This window comes from Xenopus tropicalis, chromosome 8, assembly GCF_000004195.4.
Source record: "Xenopus tropicalis strain Nigerian chromosome 8, UCB_Xtro_10.0, whole genome shotgun sequence".
NCBI classification, from domain to species: Eukaryota; Metazoa; Chordata; class Amphibia; order Anura; family Pipidae; genus Xenopus; species Xenopus tropicalis.
The window spans coordinates 683009-693996 of record NC_030684.2 but is presented as its reverse complement, the minus strand read 5'-3'; the positions used below and the strand labels follow the sequence as shown (position 1 = coordinate 693996).

The 10988-nt window shown below is 55.2% G+C and overlaps 1 protein-coding gene across 10 annotated transcripts in view; it reads left to right on the top strand.

Moving 5' to 3' along the window:
* The first annotated feature begins 292 nt into the window (after positions 1-292).
* The window catches only part of LOC100485203 (vacuolar fusion protein MON1 homolog B), a 14225-nt gene continuing 3529 nt past the window's right edge, over positions 293-10988 (top strand). The window contains exons 1-5 of one of the 10 annotated variants that reach the window (XM_031891031.1): positions 293-506; positions 3388-3451; positions 3727-4040; positions 4104-5526; positions 7500-8298. In XM_031891031.1, the coding sequence (XP_031746891.1) occupies positions 3406-3451; positions 3727-4040; positions 4104-5526; positions 7500-8298 (2582 nt within the window). In that variant the 5' untranslated portion in view covers positions 293-506; positions 3388-3405. Of the gene's footprint in view, positions 507-3387; positions 3452-3726; positions 5527-7499; positions 8299-10988 lie in introns of all 10 variants that reach the window. The other 9 variants (XM_031891038.1, XM_031891037.1, XM_031891036.1 and 6 more) reach the window with 9 other exon arrangements.

The window sequence follows — 10988 nt, the reverse complement described above, 5'->3', positions numbered from 1 at the left end:
CACCCCAATCCCAACATGGCCCCCTATTGGCCCTTATAAGCAGCCATGTGGGCACAGACATTGTCCCTCCTGCCCCCTATAGGGCAGCTAGAAGGTCCCCAGGGGGTAAATAAGCCTGTACCCCAGCCCTAGGCCCCCCTCCTGCACTCTGTTGTTATAGTGGGCTCAGGTAACCATGGCAACAGGGAGTGTTACTGACGTAACAAGTCATGTGACTGCCATTAGGAATTTAGCGTTGCTGCCCCTTTAATCCCAACACCTACCCATAATCCCTTTCCAAGTCAAACCAAGATGGCGGCGTCTCTCCAGTCAGGCGACAGTTTGTAAAGTTGAGCCGCCTGCACAGTGACGTCGTGCTAGCTGCCACGCCTCCCCATGTGTTCTTTCTTCTCCTATAGGAGCTGCTGTCCCGCCGGGAACGCCTCTGCGCTGCGTGATTGGCTGCCGGAAGTCCCGCCCTCCTGCTCAGCTGTGCGTCCTGGGGGCTCGGCTGGTCGCTCCTGTGGGTGAGTTTAGTGCTCCCTACTGTAGGGAACGGGGTTCCGCACCCCGATATCCGGGTGTGGGGGTTATTGTACCCGGGGGTGGGGGGGAATCGATAGGCCCGGTGCGGGGCGGAGTCAGAAGTTGCTGGAGAAGCTGGGCCTGGTGTTTGTGCCGGGAACCCCGGAGCCAAATGTGATTGGCTGCTTCCCTTAATATCTGGGGCCCCATAACCCAACCGCCCCCCCATAGCTAGAGATCTGGGGCCCCATAACCCAACCGGCCCCCCCATAGCTAGAGATCTGGGGCCCCATAACCCAACCGGCCCCCCCATAGCTAGAGATCTGGGGCCCCATAACCCAACCCGGCCCCCCATAGCTAGAGATCTGGGGCCCCATAACCCAACCGGCCCCCCCATAGCTAGAGATCTGGGGCCCCATAACCCAACCGGCCCCCCATAGCTAGAGATCTGGGGCCCCATAACCCAACCGGCCCCCCATAGCTAGAGATCTGGGGCCCCATAACCCAACCGGCCCCCCATAGCTAGAGATCTGGGGCCCCATAACCCAACCGGCCCCCCCATAGCTAGAGATCTGGGGCCCCATAACCCAAGCTGTCACCCCCATAGCTAGAGATCTGGGGCCCCATAACCCAACTGGCCCCCCCATAGCTAGACATCTGGGGCCCCATAACCCAAGCTGTCACCCCCATAGCTAGAGATCTGGGGCCCCATAACCCAACCGGCCCCCCATAGCTAGAGATCTGGGGCCCATGACCCAAGCTGTCACCCCCATAGCTAGAGATCTGGGGCCCCATAACCCAAGCTGTCACCCCCCATAGCTAGAGATGTGGGGCCCCATAACCCAAGCTGTCACCCCCCATAGCTAGAGATCTGGGGCCCCATAACCCAAGCTTTCACCCCCATAGCTAGAGATCTGGGGCCCCATAACCCAAGCTTTCACCCCCATAGCTAGAGATCTGGGGCCCCATAACCCAAGCTGTCACCCCCATAGCTAGAGATCTGGGGCCCCATAACCCAAGCTGTCACCCCCATAGCTATAGATCTGGGGCCCCATAACCCAAGCTGTCACCCCCATAGCTAGAGATCTGGGGCCCCATAACCCAAGCTGTCACCCCCATAGCTAGAGATCTGGGGCCCCATAACCCAACCGCCCCCCCCATAGCTAGAGATGTGGGGCCCATAACCCAAGCTGTCACCCACATAGCTAGAGATCTGGGGCCCCATAACCCAACCGGCCCCCCATAGCTAGAGATCTGGGGCCCCATAACCCAACCGCCCCCCCCATAGCTAGAGATCTGGGGCCCCATAACCCAACCGGCCCCCCATAGCTAGAGATCTGGGGCCCCATAACCCAAGCTGTCACCCCCATAGCTAGAGATCTGGGGCCCCATGACCCAAGCTGTCACCCCCATAGCTAGAGATCTGGGGCCCCATAACCCAAGCTGTCACCCCCATAGCTAGAGATCTGGGGCCCCATGACCCAAGCTGTCACCCCCATAGCTAGAGATCTGGGGCCCCATAACCCAAGCTGTCAGCCCCATAGCTAGAGATCTGGGCCCCATAACCCAAGCTGTCACCCCATAGCTAGAGATCTGGGGCCCCATGACCCAAGCTGTCACCCCCATAGCTAGAGATCTGGGGCCCCATAACCCAAGCTGTCACCCCCATAGCTAGAGATCTGGGGCCCCATGACCCAAGCTGTCAGCCCCATAGCTAGAGATCTGGGGCCCCATAACCCAAGCTGTCACCCCCATAGCTAGAGATCTGGGGCCCCATGACCCAAGCTGTCACCCCCATAGCTAGAGATCTGGGGCCCCATAACCCAAGCTGTCACCCCCATAGCTAGAGATCTGGGGCCCCATGACCCAAGCTGTCACCCCCATAGCTAGAGATCTGGGGCCCCATAACCCAAGCTGTCACCCCCATTGCTAGGGATCTGGGGCCCCATGACCCAAGCTGTCACCCCCATAGCTAGAGATGTGGGGCCCCATAACCCAAGCTGTCACCCCCATAGCTAGAGATGTGGGGCCCCATGACCCAAGCTGTCACCCCCATAGCTAGAGATGTGGGGCCCCATAACCCAAGCTGTCACCCCCATAGCTAGAGATGTGGGGCCCCATGACCCAAGCTGTCACCCCCATAGCTAGAGATCTGGGGCCCCATAACCCAAGCTGTCACCCCCATAGCTAGAGATGTGGGGCCCCATAACCCAAGCTGTCACCCCATAGCTAGAGATGTGGGGCCCCATAACCCAAGCTGTCACCCCCATAGCTAGAGATGTGGGGCCCCATGACCCAAGCTGTCACCCCCATAGCTAGAGATCTGGGGCCCCATAACCCAACCGGCCCCCCCATAGCTAGAGATCTGGGGCCCCATAACCCAACCGGCCCCCCCATAGCTAGAGATCTGGGGCCCCATAACCCAACCGGCCCCCCCATAGCTAGAGATCTGGGGCCCCATAACCCAACCGGCCCCCCCATAGCTAGAGATCTGGGGCCCCATAACCCAAGCTGTCACCCCCATAGCTAGAGATCTGGGGCCCCATAACCCAACCGGCCCCCCCATAGCTAGAGATCTGGGGCCCCTTTACATGGCCGGCTGTCACCCCCATAGCTAGGGATGTGGGGCCCCTTTACCTGGCTGGCTCCCCCCCCCATAGCTAGAGATGTGGGGCCCCTTTACCTGGCTCCCCCCCCATAGCTAGGGATGTGGGGCCCCTTTACCTGGCTGGCTCCCCCCCCCATAGCTAGAGATGTGGGGCCCCTTTACCTGGCTCCCCCCCATAGCTAGAGATGTGGGGCCCCTTTACCTGGCTCCCCCCCCCATAGCTAGAGATGTGGGGCCCCTTTACATGCTACTAATGTGCTGCTTGTGTCCCTAAGGTGCGGGGGCATGCAAGCATGGAGAGCGGCCTGGGGCCCCGGGGAGCGGCTGGCACACACACAGGTGAGTGATGGTGGATAGAGACAGCAGGGTCCAATTCTCTGTGCTGTGGCCCTATAATATACAAGGGCCAATGATCAGCATGAGGCTTGTCATTGGTAGAATTAGTCCTGCCCTGATTGGCTGCTCTCATTTCCATGTTTATGCATAGGGCCCCGAGCAGGGTCAGATCTGGACCCAGTGCCACTGGGGGAAATGATTAGGGACCAGTAACGATCTGTACTGGGCCAGTGAGTTTTACTCTCCATCTTACATTTGTCTTTGTCCTTTCCCTGCAGGTAACAGAGATGAGCAGGTGATACCCCGACAATGCTCCCCGCAGGAGGGACACCCCGACCCAACAGGCCTTCCATTGGGTCACCCTAGTGAGGTTTCTCCCCAAGGAACCTATCCCAAGGACTTGGAGCCGAGCACCCTGGGGCCCGCTGTTAGAGAGGAACCGGAGCCGAGCACCCTGGGGCCCGCTGTTAGAGAGGAACCGGAGCCGAGCACCCTGGGGCCCACTGTTAGAGAGGAACCGGAGCCGAGCACCCTGGGGCCCGCTGTTAGAGAGGAACCGGAGCCGAGCACCCTGGGGCCCACTGTTAGAGAGGAACTGGGGCCCGCTGTTAGAGAGGAACCGGAGCCGAGCACTCTGGGGCCCACTGTTAGAGAGGAACCGGAGCCGAGCACCCTGGGGCCCGCTGTTAGAGAGGAACCGGAGCCGAGCACCCTGGGGCCCGCTGTTAGAGAGGAACCGGAGCCGAGCACCCTGGGGCCCGCTGTTAGAGAGGAACCGGAGCCGAGCACCCTGGGGCCCGCTGTTAGAGAGGAACCGGAGCTGAGCACCCTGGGGCCCGCTGTTAGAGAGGAACCGGAGCCGAGCACCCTGGGGCCCACTGTTAGAGAGGAACCGGAGCCGAGCACCCTGGGGCCCGCTGTTAGAGAGGAACCGGAGCCGAGCACCCTGGGGCCCACTGTTAGAGAGGAACTGGGGCCCGCTGTTAGAGAGGAACCGGAGCCGAGCACTCTGGGGCCCACTGTTAGAGAGGAACCGGAGCCGAGCACCCTGGGGCCCACTGTTAGAGAGGAACCGGAGCCGAGCACTCTGGGGCCCGCTGTTAGAGAGGAACCGGAGCCGAGCACCCTGGGGCCCGCTGTTAGAGAGGAACCGGAGCCGAGCACTTTGGGTGCCACTGTTAGAGAGGAACCGGAGCCGAGCACCCTGAGGCCCGCTGTTAGAGAGGAACCGGAGCCGAGCACCCTGAGGCCCACTGTTAGAGAGGAACCGGAGCCGAGCACCCTGAGGCCCACTGTTAGAGAGGAACCGGAGCCGAGCACTCTGGGGCCCGCTGTTAGAGAGGAACCGGAGCCGAGCACCCTGAGGCCCGCTGTTAGAGAGGAACCGGAGCCAAGCACCCTGAGGCCCACTGTTAGAGAGGAACCGGAGCCGAGCACTTTGGGGCCCGCTGTTAGAGAGGAACCGGAGCCGAGCACTTTGGGGCCCGCTGTTAGAGAGGAACCGGAGCCGAGCACTTTGGGTGCCACACTAGGGCCCAGTTTTAGTGCGGAACTGGGACCAACGAGTCTGGGGCCTGTTGTTGGCGCAGAGTTGGAGACAATTTTGGGGCGCACTGTTACTGAGCCCTACCAGCAGCCAATGCCGGAGGTGAATGGTGAGGACACAGAGCAAGGGATTGTGGGTGAGGGCTGTGAGAGTGGAAGTGCTGTAGATGGGCCAGAGGAGGATTCGGGCCCCGGGCCCAGTGAGGCTTGTGAGGAGAGCAGCTCCAGGGAACTATCTGACTCCACAGAGAACACTTTGGAGGACTCTGGAGACTTCCCTACCCTTCCGCCAGTGGTTGGGGGAGGAGCTTCTGATGTCTCCCCGCCCACCAGTCCCATCCATCGAGACGAGGACATCAGTGCCGAGGGCTGGCGCTCCCGGAGGAAACATGTCTTTGTACTGAGTGAGGCCGGGAAGCCCATTTACTCTCGGCATGGCAACGAGGAAGCCTTGTCCTCCACCATGGGGGTCATGATGGCTTTGGTCAGCTTCGTACAGAGTGGGGACAATTCCATCCGCTCCATCTACTCAGGTACCTTCCTGCCCCTCTATGGCTACTGGTGCCCCTAACCTAGGCACCCTTATACAGTACAGTATGGGGGTACAGCTTATTGTGTGCCCAGAGCATTCCCTCTCTGTATATTTGTATTTATACATATGGGTAGGGGGTGCCATAGTGTTTCCCTTAGACAGTACAGTATGGGGGTACAGCTTATTGTGTGCCCAGAGCATTCCTTCTCTGTATATTTGTATTTATACATATGGGTAGGGGGTGCCATAGTGTTTCCCTTAGACAGTACAGTATGGGGGTACAGCTTATTGTGTGCCCAGAACATTCCTTCTCTGTATATTTGTATTTATACATATGGGTAGGAGGTGCCATAGTGTTTCCCTTAGACAGTACAGTATGGGGGTACAGCTTATTGTGTGCCCAGAACATTCCTTCTCTGTATATTTGTATTTATACATATGGGTAGGGGGTGCCATAGTGTTTCCCTTAGACAGTACAGTATGGGGGTACAGCTTATTGTGTGCCCAGAACATTCCTTCTCTGTATATTTGTATTTATACATATGGGTAGGAGGTGCCATAGTGTTTCCCTTAGACAGTACAGTATGGGGGTACAGCTTATTGTGTGCCCAGAACATTCCTTCTCTGTATATTTGTATTTATACATATGGGTAGGGGGTGCCATAGTGTTTCCCTTAGACAGTACAGTATGGGGGTACAGCTTATTGTGTGCCCAGAACATTCCCTCTCTGTATATTTGTATTTATACATATGGGTAGGAGGTGCCATAGTGTTTCCCTTAGACAGTACAGTATGGGGGTACAGCTTATTGTGTGCCCAGAACATTCCTTCTCTGTATATTTGTATTTATACATATGGGTAGGGGGTGCCATAGTGTTTCCCTTAGACAGTACAGTATGGGGGTACAGCTTATTGTGTGCCCAGAACATTCCCTCTCTGTATATTTGTATTTATACATATGGGTAGGAGGTGCCATAGTGTTTCCCTTAGACAGTACAGTATGGGGGTACAGCTTATTGTGTGCCCAGAACATTCCCTCTCTGTATATTTGTATTTATACATATGGGTAGGGGGTGCCATAGTGTTTCCCTTAGACAGTACAGTAATGGGGGTACAGATTATTGTGTGCCCAGAGCATTCCTTCTCTGTATATTTGTATTTATACATATGGGTAGGAGGTGCCATAGTGTTTCCCTTAGACAGTACAGTATGGGGGTACAGCTTATTGTGTGCCCAGAACATTCCCTCTCTGTATATTTGTATTTATACATATGGGTAGGAGGTGCCATAGTGTTTCCCTTAGACAGTACAGTATGGGGGTACAGCTTATTGTGTGCCCAGAACATTCCCTCTCTGTGTATTTGTATTTATACATATGGGTAGGAGGTGCCATAGTGTTTCCCTTAGACAGTACAGTATGGGGGTACAGCTTATTGTGTGCCCAGAACATTCCTTCTCTGTATATTTGTATTTATACATATGGGTAGGGGGTGCCATAGTGTTCCCTTAGACAGTACAGTATGGGGGTACAGCTTATTGTGTGCCCAGAACATTCCTTCTCTGTATATTTGTATTTATACATATGGGTAGGAGGTGCCATAGTGTTTCCCTTAGACAGTACAGTATGGGGGTACAGCTTATTGTGTGCCCAGAACATTCCTCTCTGTATATTTGTATTTATACATATGGGTAGGGGGTGCCATAGTGTTTCCCTTAGACAGTACAGTATGGGGGTACAGCTTATTGTGTGCCCAGAACATTCCCTCTCTGTATATTTGTATTTATACATATGGGTAGGGGGTGCCATAGTGTTTCCCTTAGACAGTACAGTATGGGGGTACAGCTTATTGTGTGCCCAGAACATTCCTTCTCTGTATATGTGTATCTATACGTATGGGTAGGGGGTGCCATAGTGTTAGACAGTATGGGGGTACACAGGAGGGTGAGTAACCGCTGTCCCGCTTGGCGTTGCAGATAACCAGAAGGTGGTGTTCCTGCAGGAGGGGCCCCTGGTGCTGGTGTCGGTGTCGCGCACCCCCCAGTCGGAGGAGCAGCTGCGGCAGGAGTTGCGCTACGTCTATTACCAGATTATCAGTATGCTGACCCAGGCCAGCGTGGCGCGCATCTTTGAGCGCAAGAAGAATTACGACCTGCGCCGGCTGCTGGCCGGTTCTGAAAAGATTCTGGACAGCCTGCTGGACACGATGGAGATGGACCCTGGGGTTCTGCTGGGGGCGGTGCGCTGCGTGGCCATTCCCAGCACCCTGAGGGACTCGCTCAGCTCCATCCTGACCAAGGCCATCACGCCCAACCTGGTCTTCTCCATCTTGGTGGCCCAGCAGCAGCTGGTGACGGTGGTGCAGGAGAAGGCGGTGATTGAGGATTGCCGGCTGGACCCTGCCGACCTGCACCTCCTGCTCAACCTCATCGGGGCATCTTCTGCCTTCCAGGCGGGGGAGATCTGGACCCCCATCTGCCTTCCTCGCTTCAACCCTGATGGCTATTTCTATGCCTATATCTCCTACTTGGACCCTCAGTGCACCGTGTGCCTGGTGCTGCTCTCCACCGACAAGGAGTCCTTCTACGCCGTGTCCGGCTGCAAGGGGAAGATCCAAGCGGCCATGGAATCCCAGGGTTCCCTGCAAGCCCTGGGCGGGGCCATGCGCTACTGCTCCTATAGCGCCTCCCTGGTGGGAATCCCGGAGCTACTGCACTTTGTATACAAGCCCCTGGATGTGCCCGAGACTTACCGGCAGCTCCCTCAGTTCACCAGGTGGGGGCTCATTCTTGGGGCATCACTGCACCCTTGTGGCTAATGTGGTAGGAAGTCTTTCGGGGAGGGGTTACTGTGGGAGTGGCTAATGTGATAGTAAGTCTGTGAGGGAGGGGTTACTGTGGGAGTGGCTAATGTGATAGTAAGTCTGTGAGGGAGGGGTTACTGTGGGAGTGGCTAATGTGATAGTAAGTCTGTGGGGGAGGGGTTACTGTGGGAGTGGCTAATGTGATAGTAAGTCTGTGAGGGAGGGGTTACTGTGGGAGTGGCTAATGTGATAGTAAGTCTGTGGGGGAGGGGTTACTGTGGGAGTGGCTAATGTGATAGTAAGTCTGTGGGGGAGGGGTTACTGTGGGAGTGGCTAATGTGATAGTAAGTCTGTGGGGGAGGGGTTACTGTGGGAGTGGCTAATGTGATAGTAAGTCTGTGGGGGAGGGGTTACTGTGGGAGTGGCTAATGTGATAGTAAGTCTGTGGGGGAGGGGTTACTGTGGGAGTGGCTAATGTGATAGTAAGTCTGTGAGGGAGGGGTTACTGTGGAGTGGCTAATGTGATAGTAAGTCTGTGGGGGAGGGGTTACTGTGGGAGTGGCTAATGTGATAGTAAGTCTGTGAGGGAGGGGTTACTGTGGGAGTAGCTAATGTGATAGTAAGTCTGTGGGGGAGGGGTTACTGTGGGAGTGGCTAATGTGATAGTAAGTCTGTGAGGGAGGGGTTACTGTGGGAGTGGCTAATGTGATAGTAAGTCTGTGAGGGAGGGGTTACTGTGGGAATGGCTAATGTGATAGTAAGTCTGTGAGGGAGGGGTTACTGTGGGAGTGGCTAATGTGATAGTAAGTCTGTGAGGGAGGGGTTACTGTGGGAATGGCTAATGTGATAGTAAGTCTGTGAGGGAGGGGTTACTGTGGGAATGGCTAATGTGATAGTAAGTCTGTGGGGGAGGGGTTACTGTGGGAGTGGCTAATGTGATAGTAAGTCTGTGGGGGAGGGGTTACTGTGGGAGTGGCTAATGTGATAGTAAGTCTGTGAGGGAGGGGTTACTGTGGGAGTGGCTAATGTGATAGTAAGTCTGTGGGGGAGGGGTTACTGTGGGAGTGGCTAATGTGATAGTAAGTCTGTGAGGGAGGGGTTACTGTGGGAGTAGCTAATGTGATAGTAAGTCTGTGGGGGAGGGGTTACTGTGGGAGTGGCTAATGTGATAGTAAGTCTGTGAGGGAGGGGTTACTGTGGGAGTGGCTAATGTGATAGTAAGTCTGTGAGGGAGGGGTTACTGTGGGAATGGCTAATGTGATAGTAAGTCTGTGAGGGAGGGGTTACTGTGGGAGTGGCTAATGTGATAGTAAGTCTGTGGGGGAGGGGTTACTGTGGGAATGGCTAATGTGATAGTAAGTCTGTGGGGGAGGGGTTATTGTGGGAGTGGCTAATGTGATAGTAAGTCTGTGAGGGAGGGGTTACTGTGGGAGTGGCTAATGTGATAGTAAGTCTGTGAGGGAGGGGTTACTGTGGGAGTAGCTAATGTGATAGTAAGTCTGTGAGGGAGGGGTTACTGTGGGAGTGGCTAATGTGATAGTAAGTCTGTGGGGGAGGGGTTACTGTGGGAGTGGCTAATGTGATAGTAAGTCTGTGGGGGAGGGGTTATTGTGGGAGTAAGTCTGTGGGGAGGAGTTAGTATGGGAGTGGCTAATGTGATAGTAAGTCTGTGAGGGAGGGGTTACTGTGGGAGTGGCTAATGTGATAGTAAGTCTGTGGGGGAGGGGTTACTGTGGGAGTGGCTAATGTGATAGTAAGTCTGTGAGGGAGGGGTTACTGTGGGAATGGCTAATGTGATAGTAAGTCTGTGGGGGAGGGGTTACTGTGGGAGTGGCTAATGTGATAGTAAGTCTGTGAGGGAGGGGTTACTGTGGGAGTAGCTAATGTGATAGTAAGTCTGTGGGGGAGGGGTTACTGTGGGAGTAGCTAATGTGATAGTAAGTCTGTGGGGGAGGGGTTACTGTGGGAGTGGCTAATGTGATAGTAAGTCTGTGAGGGAGGGGTTACTGTGGGAGTGGCTAATGTGATAGTAAGTCTGTGAGGGAGGGGTTACTGTGGGAATGGCTAATGTGATAGTAAGTCTGTGGGGGAGGGGTTATTGTGGGAGTGGCTAATGTGATAGTAAGTCTGTGGGGGAGGGGTTACTGTGGGAGTGGCTAATGTGATAGTAAGTCTGTGAGGGAGGGGTTACTGTGGGAGTGGCTAATGTGATAGTAAGTCTGTGGGGGAGGGGTTACTGTGGGAGTGGCTAATGTGATAGTAAGTCTGTGAGGGAGGGGTTACTGTGGGAGTAGCTAATGTGATAGTAAGTCTGTGGGGGAGGGGTTACTGTGGGAGTGGCTAATGTGATAGTAAGTCTGTGGGGGAGGGGTTACTGTGGGAGTGGCTAATGTGATAGTAAGTCTGTGAGGGAGGGGTTTACTGTGGGAGTAGCTAATGTGATAGTAAGTCTGTGGGGGAGGGGTTACTGTGGGAGTGGCTAATGTGATAGTAAGTCTGTGAGGGAGGGGTTACTGTGGGAGTGGCTAATGTGATAGTAAGTCTGTGAGGGAGGGGTTACTGTGGGAGTAGCTAATGTGATAGTAAGTCTGTGGGGGAGGGGTTACTGTGGGAGTGGCTAATGTGATAGTAAGTCTGTGAGGGAGGGGTTACTGTGGGAGTG